This window comes from Accipiter gentilis, chromosome Z (assembly GCF_929443795.1).
Source record: "Accipiter gentilis chromosome Z, bAccGen1.1, whole genome shotgun sequence".
Taxonomy (NCBI): Eukaryota; Metazoa; Chordata; class Aves; order Accipitriformes; family Accipitridae; genus Astur; species Astur gentilis.
The window spans coordinates 44,802,363-44,824,419 of NC_064919.1; the positions used below are offsets into that span (position 1 = coordinate 44,802,363).

General features: G+C 39.9%; 1 protein-coding gene across 1 annotated transcript in view; it reads left to right on the forward strand.

Moving 5' to 3' along the window:
* Positions 1-1,431: 1,431 nt before the first annotated feature.
* RASEF (RAS and EF-hand domain containing) overlaps positions 1,432-22,057 on the forward strand; it is a 31,698-nt gene continuing 11,072 nt past the window's right edge. The window contains exons 1-8 of the mRNA XM_049795039.1: positions 1,432-1,799; positions 13,762-13,908; positions 14,650-14,740; positions 17,487-17,582; positions 18,680-18,757; positions 19,212-19,327; positions 20,128-20,196; positions 21,087-21,171. Coding sequence (XP_049650996.1) covers positions 1,432-1,799; positions 13,762-13,908; positions 14,650-14,740; positions 17,487-17,582; positions 18,680-18,757; positions 19,212-19,327; positions 20,128-20,196; positions 21,087-21,171 — 1,050 coding nt within the window. The remainder of the gene's footprint in view (positions 1,800-13,761; positions 13,909-14,649; positions 14,741-17,486; positions 17,583-18,679; positions 18,758-19,211; positions 19,328-20,127; positions 20,197-21,086; positions 21,172-22,057) is intronic.

Consider the following 22,057-nt stretch of genomic DNA (forward strand, 5'->3'; position numbering starts at 1 on the left):
GTAACAAAAATGTATAAAATCATAAATTTAAGTCCTTCAGTTATCTGATATTTGTAAGCTAAAATTTATATTCCACATTACTTAGCAGCTGTATTTCTCTGGAGTGCAGAGAACATTTCACAAAACATTTTATTGACTAGATTGTTGGCAGGATTTATGCTGAGTCTGTCTAAGCCTGACAAAGTAGTACGCAAAACCTGTAAAATAATAGTAATTTCCTTTGAGGACATTCCACATGTCTCGGGCAGAGGAGCACTTACAGTTCCGATTCACAGCACGTGATTTATTCTAATGAGAGGTCAGCTGGACTATTTGTACTTTTCTGGATGAGGTACTTAGCCTTGGGCTATGTTTTGGTCAATAAGGAAACACCGTTTTGGTAGTTGGATTTGTATTCTGTTTATCACAACCTTGGTACACAAAATTTACATTTGCAGGTAGACGTAAAGAAGAGTAAGTGCAGGGAAATAATAATAATAATAATAATAATAATAATAATAATAATAAAATCTCAGTTAAAATTTATCTGCTTCCAATGAAATCTGAGTTTTGAGTCTGACTTCAAGAAAGTGAGAAGCCTTGACTTCTGTGAAGAGAGACAGGTGCTAGTTCTTCTGTGCAGAGCACTGGAAATCCGGCTCCTTTGGCCGATTGGTTTGAATGTAGCTTTCACATTTTCAGTTTAATCTGGTATTTTAACAAGGTGCACGCCTAAACCACGGGCGCTGGGATGGCAGCAAGCACGTGCTCGGCAACGTGTTAAGCCCACGACCACTCGTGGTCAGTGAGCAAGACTCCATCGAGCGGATCTTTGGGCCACCCTGGGTTCTTTGCCTTCCACGAACGCAAGGACTACTCCTTGTTCGGTTGGCGAACAGAAAGGAGATTTCACGCCTTGCGGTGACCGCATAGTACCGGGGCTCACATCTGACGGCTGCGGGGTGGGTGGGACGTGGCTTGAACCTGTGCTCCTCGCAGACAGTTAGTTACCTGTGCCGTTAGCGACGTGCGGGGCGGGGAGGTGCGCAGGGGGAACACCCTGCCCGTCCTCCTCCGGCTGCGGGCGGGAGCCCGGCGGGGGCGGAGGGGGCCGGCACCGGACCGGCCCCACCTTCCCCCGGGGGCGCCGGCTGCCCTGCCCGGCTGCCGCGGGCCGCCACGGCACGCCACGGCACGGCACGGCACGGCACGGCACGGCCGGGCGCCTGCCACCGCCGACAGCCGCCACCTGCGGCCCGCCCCCCGCCTCCCGGCCGCGCCCGGCCCCGCGGGCCGCCGGGGTGGAGCAGGGCCCGCCCCGCCCCGCCCCGCCCCGCCGACGGCAAAGTTGTGCCGCCAGCTCGGGACGCCGCCGCTCGCTCCGTCCCGTCCCGTCCCGTCCCGTCCCGTCGGCGGGTAGAGTATCCGCGGCCCCGGCCGCGGCGCCGGCCGATGGATCCCGAGGCGGCGGGGGACGAGCTGTCCCGCCTGCGCGCTCTCTTCCTGGCCTGCGACGCCAGCGGCTCGGGCCGCATCGAGCGGGAGGACTTCGCGGCGCTCTGCGCCGAGCTGCGCGTGCGGCCGGCCGAGGCCGAGGCCATCTTCCAGCGCCTCGACAGCGACCGCGACGGGGCCATCACCTTCCCCGAGTTCGCCCGCGGCTTCCGCGGCGCCACCCGGCGGCGGCCCGGCGGCGGCGGCGAGCCGGAGGGCGAGGTGGGGGAGGCGGCGGCGGCGGCGGCGGGCGCCGCCGCGGGGCTGGAGCAGCCCTGGAGGGACTTCGAGGTGCGGCTCGGGGACGAGGCCAGGTACATCCCCAGGTAAGGCCCGGGCCCGCCGTCGCCGCCGCCCGCACTCCCGCCCTCCCCCCCCCCCCCCCGCCGCCGGGGGGGGGGGGTGGCGGCCGCCCCGGTGGGAGCGGGGCTGAGCCTGCCCGCGGGGAGCCTGGCAGCGGCAAACCTTGCTCCTGCCGCCCTCCGGAGGGGGAACGGCCCTCCTGGCAGCGGCTTGCGCCGGTGCTGATGCAATACCCTGCCGGGGAGAGGGCAGCCCGCGGGACTCGCAGGTGCATAGAGCCCTCACCACGTCTTCTTCCCGGTTTTGAGGGTTTCCAGCTCTTGTTTTTCCAGCCTGCGGCCGCTTTCTTGCTTCCTCTCCTCTCCTCTCCTCTGGGGAAAAGGAGGCCGGTGAAACGCAGGGGACGCAAAGGGCTGCCAGCCCCTCAAAAGAAACTTTGTCCCCCCGCCATCCCCCGGCCAGCCGCCAGCATCTTTTTCTTGCACCCCTGTCTTCCTGGTAAAGGCAGGCTAACACCGCCTCTGCCTCCAGGTTAACGGTGCTCGTAAGTACGGCTGTCGGGCTGAGGAGCTCACTGAAGTCCGTGGGAGCCTTTGCCCTCGATGACAGTGAAGTGAAGACAACTGATGGTAGCTTGGTTTGGGAGCAAACCCGGTCACCACGGCTCTGTCAGTACCGAGCTGGTTCCCGTTTACAGAGGCACATTTTGGTGATGCGCAGTAATCTGCCTGGAACCTGATGTGCTCAAAATTAGTGGGAAAACGTTGGCCATAAAAATTACAGAGTGATTCTGCTTCGCTTTAAAATCGTAACTTAAGGTGGAAAACAAGCAATCCGAGTTGAAGGGGCTTGGCAGCTGGCTAAGAGGCAGTTTAAAAATAATGCATACGTTAGTATATCTGCAGAGGCTGTGTCAAGTCCCAGTGGGTCCTGGCTGTGAGGTACACAGAAGCCAGAAGTAAAAGGCACCTTAGTTTCTGTGTAACTTTTGTAACAATCTGGTCGAATGTGCAGTTTGTTGTTTTACAAGAGCATGTATTAAATAATCGGCAAATTTTTAGCATACCTGTCTCCATGTAGTGCACCTTAAGTTCTTATCTATCCCAATAATATGGTTCTAGCCGCTTTTAAAAATGTGTTTGGATTGTGAAGTGAAAAATGTCTTCAGAGAAATTTTCAATTACTTAACCTGCTACTCATGGGCGCAACTGGAGTTGATTGTTCTTTTATTTTTGGACTGGAAGGGTAAATAACATTGGTTAGTCTTACTGGACCGCTCCATTTCAGGTGGATCAGTAACTTCATACAGCTCTTACCTAGTTCCTGATGCCTTCCTTGCTACATACTTGCTTTCTGCTGAAAGAGAGCAAACACGCTCCCCCCACCCCCCCAAAAGAAAAAAAGGCCATTGGAAAATTTACAGAAGCAATTTGTAACTCAACCTAAAGCCAGACAGAAACTCAATAGGAGATAGAAAAAAACTGACTCGTGAACAGTGGTGGCTTGTGAAAACTTCTATCTACTTTTGGTAATAAGCATATCTCGGTATCTTTGTTACTATGTTTGCAGCAGCAGGTTGAATATGGTCCAGTTGTTTGTCTAAGAGGATAGTAGGAAGGAAGAGGAAGAGCTTTCGTTGGCTTGGCTGTGCAGACACATCCTTTACTTTTGTTAAATTTATCATGACACAATGTCTTTTGTGTTATGATTCTTGTACATCTAAATTGCAAACAGAGCTAAATTTTGATAGTTAAATACATGTGTATCAGGTGGGCAGTAATTTGATGTAAATGCTTCCTATTCTTGTTCAGCTTTATAAATAGCTTTGAACATCCTTTGCAGTCAGCTGTATTTATTAGGTGTGTGTCAATGTCAGCTGAAGAACAGTGTGCCCTTTGTTTTCTTGTTCTCTCTCTTTTCTGTCCTGAAGTGCTAGCAGCAGATCTGTGTTACAGCTCAGCTTTTTTCCATTTGTGGCCCACATCATTTTTTGTTGAAACGTGTGTAAGTTTTTTTCGCATGAGTAGTCCCACTAAAATCATTAGGACCGCTCGTGTAAGTAATGAATATATTGAAATTGATTGAGGAGTCTGGTCATAGGAGAGTTTTTAAGTAACAGAATATAACAAAACCATACAAAAGTACAAGCTGGTACTTCAAAAATGTTATTAATCTTTTTATTTAAATGATTATTTTTTTATTTTAGTTGTTTATCAGTTCAGGTTTTTTTAGGGAAAGGCAGTGCTTTGAAAAACAGACCTAGCTTGGAACGTACCTCCGTCTTAAATACTATAAAATAGTTGGTGTCCTCACATTGTGGTTTATTACTCTTCATATGTTTGTTGTAACATTGTTGTTGAAAACCATTGGAAAAGTAATTACAAAGAAGAAACTCCTCAAACCCAGGTGAGTGGAGCTAGTTGTCCCTATTTTTTTATTTAGAATTTGTGTTTTTTATCTCAGTCATTTTGGGGTTCAGTACCCTCAAAATGCTGTGCCTTCTGGCCCCAGTCTAGCAAAACCCTGGCACATGTGCTTTGATGCTATTGTGGTTTATATAGACAGAAACAAGGTATAGCAGATGCAAGTAGTGAGAAAAAAAACCAGGGCTGAAGTCAGGAGAAAATTATGCAGTAAACACCTGTGGTCTCTAGCATTCCTAAGCTTGATTAAGTGCCCATGGAAATCAAGGGGAAGTTTTTCACCGATATCAAAATGTATGGTTCAGCCTCTGTTTCTGTGACTGAGCTTTTAAAAGCCATAAATAAGCCTCCATAATAAGGTGTGAAACCCAGTACACAGATCAATATCCTGACCCACTCCTCAGCCTAGTAGCAGCCATTAGATGCGAGACTGTTTACTGCCAGCTACTGCCTCATTCCAGTTACTAAAATGAGCATATGCTACAATAAGTGTATTTTGAATTTAGTTAATTTTAAAAAAGGATAGTTTTATTATGGGATAGATCCTGCTTCTTTGTAGTTTGGTGTACAATTTGCACAGTTCTGTTAGCTTATACTTTAAAGCATCCAAGTCTGTATGTACTGGAGCTGTGGTTGTATTTGTTGCAGTTAAACAAAACCAGTAACATCAATGGGTTTGTTTTCAGCCTTGTTCCTTCCCTCCCCACCTGAACAGGTTTTTGGGACTAAATTCAGTTAGAATTTGTCGGGGGGATGCAATGAGTCTATGGAATGCCTGACAGTTTGAGAACAGCGTGACCTTGAGCAGCTTGTAGTGTATCCTTGAGAGTCTGGAAAGATCTGAGAAGACCAGTACAAAAACAAGACAGTGATAAGAAGAACTGTCCTAATGAACTCGCCAATCATGAATTGTTAGTTACTAACCAAATCAATCATATACTAACACACGCTCTGAAGAAGGGGATAAAAAGGTGTGTTAGAAAAATAAAGTAGCCATTTTGCATGATCTGTTACTTGTGTCTGTCTCTGCCGCGACAAGATTTCTTGGTAAGGTGGTCATTGTGAGTCAAAGTGGTTTTTGCCATAGTCTTTACGCGTGCTCAGTGGGCAATTGTGCCTCTAGCACAAAAGAAAAGTGGAAGGTCCTTCTAGGCTGATAGCCTAATATAATGTGTGAAGTCAGATTTTAGTGGAGTTGCATAGAGGGTTGAGGGCGGGGGTTTTTTTGGCATTCGTTTAATTTGAAATGCAGCTACCCTTCTGTGTTGTTATATTCAATCGGGTATAATGAGTAATTAAACGCAAAGGATTGCAATGCCTTTGGTTTATAGGTATTGAATGGCCAACTGGAGTATGCCTCTGTGAGCCATAGGAGATATGTTTTATTGAGAACTCAGGCATGTTTGTTGGTTTGTTCCTCTAAGAAGTATTTGCAATGGTACAGGAGTAGACAAGGTTAAGAAACTTGCCTATTTGGTGCTCCAGGCAGTGAATCCTCCAGCGCACTGCCTCCACTGGAAGGGTTTAGTCCTTGACTGTGTTACTAGGTGTTGTGTTTTTTATTAATATGTGGCCAACCTCAGATCTGTTTGGATTTCAGCGGTAAGATTGAAAGGTTCCCTTCATGCTCTTAATACGCTTGTGGTCCTTTAAACATGTGGGAAAGTCTCCTCATGGCAATGCTTTTCCATTCCTCAGCTTGAACAAAGAATGATCCAACATCCACTGGCACTTCAAGAGAAAACCTGTACTTACAAATGCTGCGACAGTTATTTGTGTCTGTAAATTGCAGGCAAAAAACTTCCCAGAAAACAGATTTTGAAATTTTAGTGTCAAAGACCTTCAATCAGAAAGAGCAAAGGCTTGGGACTGTGTCTGCTGTGTGCATTCTTGTGTATTGTGGAATCACGCTGGGATAAATTGAATCCCTTTAAGCCCTACCAGGCAATTTTTGTGAGATATTTGGCAAACTGGATAATCTGATTAGAAAATGAACTAAATTAATTCGAGCATGAATGGGTGGATGAATCTGGACAAGAAAGTTTGTATCCCTGTTTTGAGTTAAATTCTTCTGAGAGTCCTCATACTTCACTGCTTTTCATTTTAGTCTTGGGGTCTGTTTTACTTGTGTGTCTTGTACTTTGGGCCAAGCTGACTGTTCATCGGATTCTGATATCAGGGCTACCACACTGCGAGATTTTGTGCATAGTACAGTTCCAAAGTCTTCTAATTTCATTATGTTAACTGTTTGCCCTCAATCATGTCATCTGAAGCTGTACAGAAAATGTGGATCTGGGGGATGTGATAAAATGAGAAGAGAGTGCTGTTTTTAAGATGAGCTACTTGAACTGTGAAGACAGGTGATGTTTGTGGGATATACTGCTGTGCTACAGCAAATAAAAGGTGCTCTGCTGCATAAAAAAAACATCCAAAACCTGTCATGCTCTTGCCTTCATGAGCCAGGATAGTTTTTTTGCCGAAGTCAATACAGAGCACAGCATCAACTCTTGTCAGCAATTTGTGTTTACTTCCAAGAGATGATGAGCCATGATATCCAGCACTGGAGGGATTTCCTTGGAAGTGGAAGTGTGTTCCCCAGAGAGGATTAAGGCAAATCCCGAGGAAAAACAAATGCTGGGTCCCCCTTTGTCACAGTGCTGGAGAGGGGATGTCTGCTGTAAGAATGATGTCTTGTCTTTTAATATGTCTCATGACAGGGTTTCGACAAATGTGCTCTGCTGGAAATGTGATGAATGCCTTTCTGTGAGCTAGAAGACTTTCTGAGCTACCTTAGGTTTTACTGCTTTTCTATTTTTTTTGCTTTAATCAGAACAGCATCTGTGCCAAGTAACTTAATCACTGTACCCCTTGTTTTCCTGGTATTTTCATGTCACACAATCATTTGTCATAAGGATATCCTTTGGAGTGTTCTCCTTTTCCACAGACTTCATCTTTCCCTCCCTGTCCCACAGTCTTTTCCAATCCTGCTCCACTGGCTCCAAATCACACCTCTGTCTTTAGGAAGAGAACAGCATTTATTCCCTGGAAACATTAAGCATCCCTTCCCTGGGAATCAGCCATTGGCCAGGCTCTCTCATCTTGGGGTTGCAGGTTGGTTTGTCGTCTTTTAATGTAGCCTGTTTCTGAAGGGAGAGATACAGAAAAAGAAAAGGTGGTATTAAAAAAAACCATAGTGCTTCAGGTTGAGAAGTACCTTTAATTTTACACAGTGTTAATGTTTTGTTTAATCTGTTTTTTCTCAAGGCACTTAATCTAGGAGAAAGTGTTACGCGCTCAGCTGTGACAAAAGTAGATCCTTTCCAATTTAGAACAGATTTGGTTGATGTTTTCTGGTAGCTGATATGATGGCAAGTCCAAGGTGTCTGCTTTTCAGAAAAAGGTATTTATCTCTTAGTGGCACACATAAGCTATTAGTCTCCAGTGTAAGGACAATCATGAGATGTGTAATGAATGCTTGATCTTTCTCTTGCTCTGACCACCCAGTGCAGACCACTTTGTACATCATCCCTTCATGCCCGTACCAGAACAGAGCTCTGTAATTTTACAAGCTCACCTACACTGGGAAGAAACCATTAGAACAGTGTTGTAAAACTTAGGAGTGGGAGCATATTATCAGCATGAAAAGAAGTTTAAGTGTAGTGTTGCTTATCTTTGCTTTTACCTGCACCTACAAAAAGAGAAATTACATTTTCCAGTGCTTGAAAGACGTCTGGGTCAGGAAAACAGAGAGAAAGTGTTTGGAGAACCTGAAGTCTGCAGTAAGAACATGGATAAGAAAGAAGATAGAAGTGTAGACACAGATCAGTAATTGGCAAGGGATGGTGTTGAGAAAGATACGGATGTACACAGAAGGACCTACAGAAACACTCCTGCTGGGGAACACTTTGGTCTAGTTATCTTACCTCTCAATACAACCCTCATACAGGGTTGACAGCCCTCGTGCAGCTCCTGTCCAAGTGAGATTTTACCTTGTTTTGCTGGTTTGTACTCCCCAGAGTGCTCTGCACAGGGAGGCCCTCAAATCATGCTGGTCACCTTGTCAGTCTTCACCTTTCTAAAGCAGACCCAGGTAAACATATGCAAAATATTGACGGAAGAAACACTGAATCTTTACCATGTAAATGAGGGAAGGTGGTATTACAACATCACTGGCACATCTTTGGTTTTTCTCCAGTTTTCCACTAGCTTGTTGCTTTTTGTACGTCTTTGGTGGAAAACTATACTGAAAATACTGCCCTTGGGGTCAGACTAAGGGGCCCGTGTAACATAGTATCCTCTCTCTGGCAACTACATAGGGAACACATGTAAGATACTGAGCAACTGTAGAGTTATTCTTATCATAGAATAGTTTGGTTTGGAAAGGACCTCTACAAATCAGTCCAACGCCCCTGCAATGAGCAGGGACATCTTCAACTAGGTCAAGTTGCACAGAGCCCCATCCAACCTGGCCTTGAACAATTCCAGGGATGGGGCATCCACAAGTTCTTTGTGCAACCTGTTCCAGTGCCTCACCACCCTCACTGTAAACTTATCATTCTTTGATAAATTCCATTGGCTCCCACTGAGTTGCATTCAGAGTGTGGGTCATTAGGCAAATGCTCACTGTGCATTCAGCAAACCAAAATAATACTATGTGATACGAGTTAACATAGCTCTATGGGTTAAATGAAATTATGCCATTAATATAATCTAATTATCTGATATGTCTAATCCCAGTGTTGTTTTAATTTTTTTTTTTCCTTCTCTCTTCTGCTCCTCCTGTATTCTACCATGGTATTTAAAATCTATCATATTACAAATTGTGTTAGCATCATGGCAGTTTTATTTTCTTTCTGTAATTTGCTCAGGAACTCTCTGAAACCATGTGAACACAGTAACTTTGCTTAAGTTAACTCTTATGTGAAGTTGTGCACATATTGACTAATTATACTTGCTAATTAGTAATTTTACAGACAGCTTACCTTATAAAACCTTTGAGATGAGGCAAGGTAAAGCCAGAGCAATACTTGGCCAGAATACTATACTTTTTTGGTTATAAGCGTTTTGTGTCTGTACTTTGTAGAAGTAGCAGAGAGGTAGTGCATGTGTGGTAGGTAGTGTAACCATTGCGTCACACAGGCCAAAGGGACAGTTTCTTTCATGTCTTATATCAAAAAATGCATTAGTATTTGTGAATGTCTACAGTTGTGTTAGTGGGCAACTTAAAGGTGTGCAGTTAAATCCATTTAAAAGTGATTTTGGGATTTCAAGGAAGACCAGTTTTAAAGGGCAAACCTGAGCATTTCAGATGAATTTTGCTGAAACTGAAGTGAAAGCGTTCTGGTTGCCTTTTTGTCCAGCAAAAGGATAGACTATTCAGAGTTCAGAAGTCAGCTTGGCGAAATCCATTTGTGAAATCTTCCTCGATAAATGATTTTGAATAACTAATGAATTTGCAGAAAGAAATAGCATGTATTCAAGGGGAACTGGAGACAAACAATCAAATTGGGCAATATTCATTGCAACTAATATGTCCTGCTGCAGCGGTGTCACTGATATTTACCAAAGCATGTGAAAACAGAGGAGTGATTGAAAATACAGAAAGAGACAATTCAGAACAATTCCTCTCATAATCATCAAATACTTACTGCATGTTGATATAGACTGTATATAACTACATCTTTCTAAAATTCTGTGTATCTATAAAATATCACAGTGTGCTTGCTGGTAATTCATCACAGATACTTGGAGTGATTAAATCAACAGCAGTCTTGCCAGTTCATGAAAGTATATCACTTCTTGCTGAAGGCGTGATTAAGCAGAGTCCCATCAATTTTGTTGCATGACTTTAATTTCTCCTCTGTTTTTTTGTTGCTGCAGTAGTTGTTGAGTCCAGTTTTTAACTAACATCTCCCATAAAGTTGCCACAGAAGCACTCAGGTGAGTGTCACAGAATATCAGTGGCCAATTTTAATCTAAAAAAGCCTTCCAGGCCCTCTCCAGGATTCTGAACACTTGTGGTCGTATGGGTATTGTTTTGCTTCTTAGGCCTAAGTACTGCTTCATAAAACTGGGTCACTGAGATATTTTGAAACCATCTGGATGGTAGCTGGTCACTGGGCTAAGGAGGAGTAATAAAGAGGTTTTTGTATCACAGAGGGAGAATAAACTCTCACAATAACTATTTTGTGCTTCTGACTAGTGCATCTTAAAGCAGACTTAGCTGTATGGCAGGGGCTCAGCAGCATGGAGATACTGATTTCTATCTTTGGTTCTGGTATGTGTATTTGCATACACTTTGAAAAGAAACTGCAAGAGGGAGTGGCTGTGGCATTCTTGCAGCTGCAGAAATGCGTTACAGTATTCCATTACAAATCTCTTCTGCTCCTGGCACAAAATACAGTAAGCAAAGGCCAGACTAATTGATTTTCTGCTCCCATCAGCATAAGACACTATACCTTTAATTTTGCTACTCCATTAATAATCTGTATGGTAGGAGGCCTCTGCTATTGGCATTATGCATGTGTTATTTTTGAACACAGGATGTATAGCACAGTTAGAAGTACCGTGTGTTTTTATGGATGTAGCTTCATTTGATTTAAACACAACAGCTGATTAATCCTGCACAAGGTGGGGTGAGAAAGATAGAGTACAAACATAACCCTATAATCTTGTGAAAAAAATTATGTAGGTCCTGAAAGATCCAGCCATAATTCAGTGATTTGGAAGAGAATCAGGAAAACATTTGCTCAAGTAATGAATATTTTATGTTAGCATCAAGTAACAAGTAAATTTCTTACTGTTTGCTTGTCTTCTAGGAAACAAGGTTATTGGTAAGCATCTTGTTGGTGAAATTTAAAGTAAATTTAAAGGAAAAAAGAAAATTTCAGAACATAGATTTCATGTTTGTATTTTGTATTTCTAAAACTCATATATGTCGACCTAGATAGTGCTGAATTTATTTGCCTTGGAAGAGTGATAAACTCCATCCATCTGCCATTTCTATTTTACATGCAACTCATTTAAAGGACTGTGTGTATATATATTCACACTGTTTGAAGAAGTGACATTCTTCAGCAGCTAATTCTGGATATGCACAATCTCTACTTCTATCTAAAATTTGAAACTATTCTGGAATAGTTTATTGGCTGTTTTGGTGAGCAATTTGCAGCTTTGAAGGACAACTGCTGAAGTGCTAAGAATTTATGAAATGCAGCATACGTTACCAGCTCTCAGTCCAACTATCAAAAATAAATGGAATTTCGAATAGAGAGGCTATGGAGAGGCTACATATAGTAATGTTTGAAGTACAGCTAGGCTCCAGCTTCAAGCCTACCCAGTGTTAATGGAAGTGTGGTAGGAATTCTGTAAATGGTAACACCTTGAGATACTGAACTTAATGTTTGTCCAGCTGCATGTACTTGGAAACCGGTGTCTAAATGCTACATATCTGCTGTGCACTTGAAATTTAATTGAGATCTGATGAACCCAAACCTCAGACTTATTTTGTGATACGCATTATTATCAAAACCATTTAAAAACTCTGTTGTGCAGTAAGCCCTTTAGTGCAGAAATTTCGCATTTGTCTGTGTGTTGCAATAGTACAGAGTGAAAGGAGGGCAGATTTTAAGTCTACAGTTTTGTTTTCATTTTTTGGTTTTTCCTAGTTTTAATATTTCTGATGGTGCTGATAATGTCAGCATTGTTTTAGCGCAAAGTTGTTGCTAAGGAAAATGCCCCTAACAGTTTTTTAAATGTGAATTATTGAGTAAACGTACATTTGGGGAGCTCTTTAATGATACTTTATTTATACATAGTTTGTAGCATCTGATGATCTGCTAAATCTGTGTGTTATTGTGACTACTTGTGAACCTTGACATTACTCTGTTTAAAATATATTTTGAAAAAGAAATTGTGTGCATGCATTGGAAGATATTCAGAGTACTACATTAAGTTTAACTTAACTTCTGGAAATACTGAATACAGCTAAAGCATTAGGCTTTGTAAAGGAAACCCTTTGCAAGACAGAAACATGTATGTACACAGAAATGCCCCTGGCATCAGTAAGTCTATATTTCTTTGTGCTGCTGTTATGTTTCTGTATATTGAAATGAATATCAGCATTTCAGCTGGAAGGATGTTTTACGGTGTCCTGAAGTACTTCAGTTGTTTAAGATGGGAATCTGAGCTATAGCAACAATTATGGTACTTTTGCAATAAAACAAGCTATACCTTCAGTGTGGAAATCACCTAGAAGCAGCAGAGTGCTGCAATGTTGATAATCTAAGCTGTGGAATTGCTTCAAGTGGGGAAAAAATGCAGATTGTTGATATCACGTGCATGTTGAAGGTATTAAATAGCACTACCTCCATAGAAGATAGGAAAATATCAGCTGTCTAACGAGAAGGATCATTAAATCAGAGTTTAAGCTTTCCTTTAACAGCAACAAGACATCATGTATTTGTGATATGTTAGATATGGTGTTACACTAGAACTTGCAAAACATTGTTTTTGTTTGCATTTCTGCCACTGATATGCTGTATTTCCTCATTACTGGCCTGCTTTCCCTACCTTTCTAGACCTGATCTTCCCTTTTCCTTTTTTTTTCTGTTTAAGTTCTTTAATACCATGTTCTGGCATATAGTTGATGTGGCAATCGGCTTGAATTTTCATTGGGACTGCTAAATTCTGTTATAGGATTTTCTTTGGTAGATTGCCTTAGCGTAATCCAGATGTTGGAACCTAGCTACCATGTAACACAAAGGGTTACATGGTGTTACTAGTGGTATGACCAGAAATCAGTGCTTTTTATGTAGTAACCTGTGTAATAATGTCTTGGTGCTTATGCTATTCTTTGGTTTTGTATCTTGTCAAGATTCTTTGCTTTGACAATTAAAACTGTATACAATCTATGTAAGCGAGTCCAGATCAAATGGAAATTGGAATATACTATTCCTGCATTGGTCCAGCTTTTAAGAAGCAGTGTAAATTTCAGGAGGGCTTTTAATAACTAAAGGGTCTACAGAAACTTTTTGCTTTCTTCTGTACAAGATACATGTTATCTTTCACATGAGAATCATATACAGAATTGATTTCTTATAACAATGAATTTTTGCAGTATAAAACAGGGCTGGTGTTATGAGGAGTGCAGTAGTCTTAGCTGGTTGGCATTCATACTCATTTTCATTTCTTATGCAGCCTCCTAAAGTTGTAAACTTATTCACAGATTATGATTAACATTAGAGCCACCAACAAACTTGATACACATTATGGGTTATTCCAGTGGCATGCTCTTCAATACACCATGAACAGAAGTACAAAAAATTTACTTAAGCTAAAAAGTTTTTTTCTACAGTAACTGTTTTAAAGTAAAGAAGCAGGAAGGGTAAACATAATTTAGAAGAATTCAGACATTATATGCTGAATGTTCAAAGTCCATATCTAACTTGCTAAATTTTAAAAATATGCAAAAAGGGGAATATCTTCATTCGTAAAACATTTTTCAAACCTATTATAGAACATTGTTCCAAGTTAGTGCATTAAAATGGTATTTCTCTTTCAGACAAGAGCAGGTCAGTGTTCTGTATCAGAACATACACATAGCAGAACCAAGATTAATCCAGCCGTACGAACGTGTTATTAAGAACTTCATCCGAGAGATCAAACTTCAAAGCACAGAGATGGAAACTTTGGCCATCGCTGTAAAAAGGTATAGTGAGTTGTGTTTCTGGTTCAGTTATGCAGTTACTTTTTTCTCTATTGCACTTTGTTGGGTTAAACTACTGGGAGCTAATGCCAAAATAAGTTATGCTGAGTAGTTCCATAAACATGCAGCAGCTTGCAGATGATTCCCTGTTCATATTTTGGATAAGTCCTGGACCAAATTTTTGCAGGCTCTATTCTTGTCTTAAAACATTTTAACTGCTCTTCCTTGGCTGTAACTTTGAGTTTTAGCATACATGTCCATTATATCTTCACTTTAGAAACCACATTTTTGCTTCTTCAGCTTCAAGGGGTGTATTTACCTATTGTAACTGCTTGGCATCTGCAATCTCACATCATTACTGCCAAAACCAAACAGATTAGCTCAGGACAAAGATCTTGTTTGTGTGGGTCATGCAAGTTGCTGTAGTTATCCTTTTGAAGTCTCTTCATAGGATAACCAGAGGGACCTTTTATCTCAGTAACTTGATTTTCAAAATACAGATGTGATGTATTTCATACGAATCATCAGCTGTCAGCTATTATTTAAAATCTAATTTGCCCGTACCTTCAAATTAATTTGTGATTTTTGTTTCCCAACCATACCAGATTCAAGGTCTGGGCAATGTTAAACTGTTGTCATGTCTGTCTGTCTAATTTGTTTCAGCTGAGGTAGGCAGATGTGTTTCACATGTTTCTATCAAGTCAGAGGGTAATCTCTAACAGAGTATTCACTTTCAAATTTTAGAGCTCAGGATAAAGCAGCAGTTCAGCTCAGTGAGCTGGAGGAAGAGATGGAACAACGAATACAGGCTGTGGAGCATAAAGTTAAAAAGGAAGTGAGTATTTTATATTTACAGAATTTCATAATTGCCAAACTCTCAGTGGTCTTAAGCAGGATTGATGACTGGGTGTGTTTTTGATCCTGATGGGCTGACTAAAATCTGCTGAAGGCAGGGCCTGGATGAAAAGAAACTATCCACGAGGTCGAAAATGTATTCTCTTAATGCTTTCCCAAAGAAGAATGGCTGCTCAGATGTAATAAACCAAGAAAAAAAGTCTTTCTCTTTTGTGAGAATTTGCTGGCCTGGAGGAACTTATTTCTGAGACCAGTATTGGAAACAGATTGGAGAAATGACCTTTCACCATGAAAGAATGGAATCTAGTTCTCCTAGTAGATGAATTTACGTAGAAATTAATGCTTAGGTCATTTGTTTCTAATTTGTGTATCTGCCTAAAGTGGTCATCTTTCTTTCCCTCATTCTCATCCTGAAACTATATTTTAGAGAGTTATAGACATGAGAAGGTAATTGTGATGACAGTCTGTGAGGGCCTGAATCTCTGAAAGTTGATGTGAAGTTCTGTTTCAGTGTGCTCAAGTTTTAGCCACCGTTTCAACCGGTTTGAAACCGATTGATGGAAAAGTACAAGAATCTTCTTCACCTTAGCCATTGAAAGATATATTAGAGCCACATTCGGCTGTGTAATCCTAAGCAGAAAGCAGCATGGTAACACCACCCTACTGGTGTTGTCTGTTTCATGCTGTTACTAAATTCATGTAAGATAAGCCTAAATTTATAGTGTGCATAAGAATAGCAGTTTGTGAAAGTGTTCTAATGTGGACATAAGAAATGCATTAATTAAAACATATACTATTGGCATAATTATTACTTTGTAGGACATACAAAATACTGAACGTCTATGTATTTGGTATGGGTTCTTTCATCAAAGCATTTGCAGAATCAGAAGAGCAAAGTGCAGTCAGCCAACTTTCTGATTTTAAATAGTTCATGGTAATTGATCTGTGAAGGTAAACAGTGTTCTGATAGATGTACTTCAAACAGCATCTTTTTCTATATAAGAGGCAATACTCCTACCAAACCATAAAAGTCAGTTGTTTTCCTAGAAACAAAATACAATGACATAAAAATGTTAAAGGTATCACTCCAGTAAAAAAAGCGTATCATAATGTGTTAAACTAACGACAATGCAACTCTCAGGAGAGGTAAACTTTCTATTTCCAGAGAGACTAATAATTTACTTTTAGAAAACAAATACATTTGCAAAGGAAAATTTTTGTTCTGCAAAAAGTGGTAAAAAAGCCCTCAAGACTTTTTAACTACTGTAAAAAGATGACAGATGTGTGTGTTCCCTCACTCTGAGAACAACCTCCACAGCTACCTACTAGCATTATGTAAAAACACATCTGCTATGTATTATCCACATCTAGTCTGTGTTTCTCATTCTAAAAAGTCCTCAAATTGTCACCGAGTTGCATGGATTGCGATTTCACCCTTTCACACGTAGCTATAGATATGAAAGTTGGGCTGTAACTTGTATCTCGGAGCGCTCTTTTCATTTTCACTCCTGAATGTTCCCTTTCGCTCGTAGTTCCACATACTCCACCTACTAAGACGCCCTGAGAGTAAATGCAAGATATTTACTTTGTGGGATTGTACTAAGCCATTAATCTTAATGCCTGTACTCAAGGCTATTGTTCGTCAGAGTGATCTCACTCATGCGGCTGTGACACCTGCCTCTGCATGATAGTATCTGCAGGTTGAGCCTATCCTGTTTCTTCAGGGGAAGCAAATAGTTGCCAAACAATACCAGCAGTTAGAGAGTCCAGCTTGAGCCGATTACTTTGATTATCGTTTTAACACACGGATTATCACTTAACACACGGATGTCAGCATCGCCGACAGGAAAGCACTGAATTCTGAGCAAAGTCCATGTCTGTCCTTTCCATGTGAAAACTCAACCTGTTTCATTGGCACCCCCTATCACTGCTGCATTCTGGTTTCTTGTGTTGCGAAACTGTTCATTGAAGTCCCTGGGGAGTGACTGGAGTGAGTTAAACACATACTCATCTATAACATGCAGAACATACCATTCTTCTCATTGTTGAGAACTCATTGATGAACTTCCTTTCAAAATCTGTTTTGATTAAAATTAAACACAGAATAGTGTACTTAGTTTGATATTCAGACGAAGTACCAAATGAAACTAAAGGTGCTGTCATAAGCGTGCCTTTTACTGAACATAGGCCTGTAGTGTTCCAACAGTTGGAAGTGAAAAAATTTAAAAGAAATGCAAACCTAAATAAGTAACTGATGGTGGCACAGTGATACTATTACTAGCACATTGTATGCTGAGCCATAGAAGGCTGGTTTGAAAAAAAGGATGTAATGCCCTCTTTTGTGTGCGGGTGTTTATGTATACATGTATATTTGAAACACCTAAATTTATGTACAAATAAAATTTGAACTTCCAATTTTGTCTTCCAATTTTTTTTAAGACACCGAGAATGTTAAGTACCTATGACATGAATAACAAACACTGAATTGATGCATATCTTTGCCTGCACCTTACCATTTTATTTCTATGAATATTTTATAAATGGACCGCATTTACAGAATCAGAATCTGTGGATCTTGAGGAAGGGCCAGGTTGACATGATGGAAAGACAAAATTACACACATTAAGCAAAGGGGAAAGTGTGTGGTTTCCAAACTGATGAATGCATTTTTTTTAATAAACAGTTGAAACCTGCCTCAACTCTTAATAAAATTAAAAATATTGCAGGAGAAGCGAAAAGCTGAAGAAGCACTAAATGAGCTGAAGCGCCAGTATGATACTGAAGTTGGGGATCTTCAGGTGACGATAAAAAAACTTAAAAAGGTGAGTTGAAGTCATGGCGAGAGTTTTTAAAATGTTTTAAGAGATGCTGACCCTATGAAGTGCCTTCCCTAAGATAAATAATCGTAACGTCAGCTTTTTAATTTAATGTGTATTAGTAAATGGCAACTGCAAATAATTTTATAGGTTGTGTTGTCATCCTGAGCTATTGTAGTCATTCTGTGTAATTTACTGAAACACGTAGGAAAAGGAGCAACTGCTTGGCAAATTCTGTGGCTGAGTAATTTTCTAGGTCTGTGAAGATGTTAACAGTACAGTTACCTAGTCTTATATTTGATACAATAGAAATAGTCTAATGTATTGCCTCTAAGTATTTGTAATTTATAGATTTAGATGAAATTGGCAACTCAAATATAGTAACTTAAAATAATATAGTGCTTTTAGCAGCTAGTGCGTTTCTCTCAAATGTTAATGGTAGAGGTGGGTTTAAGCTGTAATTTTAAACTGATATTACTAGTGGAACTAGTTAGTACTAATCTGAGCCTAACTCCAACCTGATCTTTTAATTTAATACCTAAGTATAAGGTAAACTGAAATCTCTGGTATGAATATTGATTTAGGTTCTTTTGGAATTTAGGTTTGATTTTGCTATAAGTTTTGCCAGAATTATAGTGACCAATGAGGATATATTTTTGTTTCTTCATATTGAATTGCACTTAAAAGTGCATTGATAGAAAAGGGTATTTCTCAGAAGAAACATGAGAGCTTGAAAGCTTGTAGTACAAATACTACACAGATGAGGTAGTATATAATTTTTTTTTACTTTAGTGGGGAGATACCTGTTTATATCTTCTCAATATCTGGCTTCTGTGTCACTAGTTATGCATGTTCAACACCTACAGAATGCAAAATGGTCATAAAATATTTTTTAAGTATTGATTAAAAAAATTGTATAGAAAGCCAGTGATTTTTGGAGTAATGCTGTCTACTCGCACAGTTGGGAAAACTCTGGATTTTAAAAAATTTAATAGCTGTAAAACACTTTAAGGATAATTTAATATGATTTCCATTACTTTTTATGTACTTTGAATCAGAACAATCAATAACATACATTAATTGTGCAATTTTTATCCTTCTAGCTGGAGGAGCAATCCAAAAATATAAATCACAGGGAAGATGTGGTTGAACTGAGAAAAAGAATACATGATATGTTGCTGGTAAGAGATTATTATTGTTAACATATTAATTTAGCCTCAGTTTTAGCCTCTACAATGCAGACTTTTTTCTTTTTTACATTCAGTACTAGTAAGCTATGAAATAAACTTTTGAAGTTGGTAAGTATATGAGCATCTGTAACTTGGCGAGAAAAAAACGGTTTGGTATAAATGCATACACATTCTAGGTATAACATTTAGAAATGGCTTGAGAAGATATAGTCCCCTTTTTGTGTAACTGCAATGGAAAAATAAAAATTCAGTAATTCTTGCATGTTGATTTCCTGACTTCTCTGTTGATTTAGAGTTCTTTAATTTTCTTTCCCCCTCTGTGCTCAGATTTTCTAGTGTTTCATTTTTATTTAATTTTGATGGGGTTTATTTTACTATTATAATATGTCAGCATTTTATGCAGGTGACTATGACAGCTAACATCTAATATCTTCCTTCTTTTAAGGAAAATCAGAAACTTAAGAAAGATCTTTTAGAAGCACAGACAAATATAGCTTTTCTACAGAGTGAATTAGATAGCTTGAAAAGCGAGTATGCAGATCAGACTCTGAACACTGAGAGGTAAGGTACTTCCCTGGTGAAAAAATTATCACGTAGAAAAAAATCTGTTGTCTGATGTAGTTGTTATGTATGCGGTTGGTAACTGTTATTTTCTAAATCTGCCATAAATGACAGGTACACATTTGACACCATGCAAAGTATGCCATGGCTACTGTTCACTTCTCTTGTCAGGTTTCTGAAAAAGCAAGTTCTGGATATGATGAGAACTCTCATAATCTTGCAAGGAAACCTATTGATTTTACTAGGACTTTAGTTCGGAGGAGAAGTTATAGCATCAGGCAGTTTTTTTCCTTCATGACTTGCACTCAGGTGAATATCTGTATGAATATTAGGGAGAATAGTTTTGGAAGCCTCCCAAACAGTTTCACCCAGTTTTTTTCTAAAGTGAATGAAAGCTGCTTCTTGACATTCATTTAAAGGAGCATAAATGACAGTTTCATTATGTGATTATCTTCAGATAACACAAATGATATTTCAGGGGGAAAGGAGTTAGTCCATATGGTTATTTTGTAGATCTTTTATTTTTCATTCACAGTCTTTGTTGAGATATAATGACAGAAATCAATCAAGTTACCAAGTGATTTTACTTTGCATAAAACTGCTTTTAACATATTTCAGCAGAAACGTAAACATAGAAAAACTGTATTCAGAAATATTTTGAAATGCTATCTTTTCAGCACTATATATTTATTGCCTCTTACAAATCTTGACTGTTGAGTTTTGTCCTCTGCCAAAAGCAATATTATAAAAATAAAAAAGGATATCCTGTAGAGTATAACTTATTGGGGTTTTTTTTGCAGAGACCTAGAAATGATCCGAGAGTATACTGAAGACAGAGATAACCTGGAAAGACAAATTGAAATACTTCAGTAAGTACTTAGTAGTTTAGGTTTTTATTAAACTTTGTCCTGTCATATTTGGGGGTAAATGTTTTTGTATGCAAAAGACTGGGGTGACATTTGGGAAAAAATACCAAGTAAAAATACTGAAATGGCCTCAATTCTCATAGAAGATACTGTGCTCAACTCTCATAGAAGGTACTGTGCTACTAACTCTACTGTGTAACTGAGCCACTAACTCTTCATTGTTTTATCTTTCTTTTCTTAACCTCACTGACTTTCTTTATGATAAGCTGAACCAGATTTGAGTCTATCCATGCTATTATGAAAAATATTACTTGGCTCCTTTTTTTATTGACTTCACTTATCCAGTAACTCCGTGTCTTATCGTTATCTGGAAAGTACTAAGTGTGTGGAGTATTATACAGGGTGTGTACAGATTTCTGCTTTCAAGGAGGATCACAATGAATATTTTTCTTATATCTTTTGTTAATTTCCTTATCCTAAACATATTCTTTCTTTCAAGTATCTGAGTCGCATCTATCCTTAGAGTCATCTCAACAATACTTAAAGGGTAGTCAGTCACTTTGTATTTCAGAAATGGCTGTACCAGTTTACTACCCCATAGCTGTTTTTTAGCGGCCATTCCTACAGTGTCTTTTTTACCCTCAGCTGACCACAGACAATGCTACAGAAGTGAAACAGGGTTTCCTAGGCTGCTACAGGAGGCTAAACTTCACAGTGCTTTTTTCATGTACAATCATTTGAGTATACAACAGCACAGTTTCTAGTTCCACATTACTCTTTAGTGTTTATCTAAAGACAAAAAAAAGTGTATTTTTTCAATTCTTCGTTGTGGTAAGTTACATAGTTTTTAATGTTTTCTTTACTCTGCAAGTTAAACTATGTTTCGTTGTTAGGTCAGCTAACAGAAAGCTACATGACAGCAATGATGGTTTAAGAACTGCTCTTGAAAACAGTTTCAGCAAGTACAACAGATCATTGGTATGTATTTATAATTTTGTTATGTTGTATTAGAAGGTTTAAGAATTAACACAGGAAATGCAAATTTGTTTGTACTTCAGTGGGTACTTAGAAAATTGAGTTTTATTCAGTGGACTTATTCTGGGAATATACTTGTGTAGCTGAATTTTGTCAGATTTTACTTATGTTTTGTGAAATAATGGAGTTCTGTTAGACCACAACTACTTTCTGAGGTGCTTTGGAAAGTAGTGATTTTTTTAATAAGCTACGGCTAAATGTATCTGATGAGGTGAATAAATCAGCAGTTTCTTTTGCACTAAAGGGAATATATTTGTATTGCATATATGGGAGTGCCCTACCACTGAAAACACTTTTTCAGAAAACTGCTTTCTTTTAGTAGCAGGGGCTTAACTGAATTTGAACTTTTGTCCAGGCAAGTCACTGTGAAAATGAGTAGCAGTGACTGTTGATAAAAGGGATCTCAGTCAGACCCTTCTGGGGTATCACAACTGTACAGGGATGTGTTGTAACAGATGCAATGTGCCATCCTCCAAACCAGAGAAAGGAAGACTTGAAAGTTACAACAAATTTATTCTATGCTGCCGTTTTGCAATATTGGGAAACCTATTAAACTCCAAAACTAATGACTGGGCAAGGCCTTACATCACCAGGAAAGAACTAACTTTTTAGAAGGATGGGGCCAGAATAAAGGGCTCATAGAGACAATACTGGTCAGGAAGCAGGAAAATAGGGGTCATTGCCTGTTTCCAGCGTACCAGACCAATGAACACGAGTGCCTTTTGCTGATACAGGCTACCAACGATTCACTGCAGATGCAACAGGTGGTAACATTTCCTTCAACCGTGCCCTGAAACGTAAGAGAGGCAGCTTACAGAGAAGGCAGAGG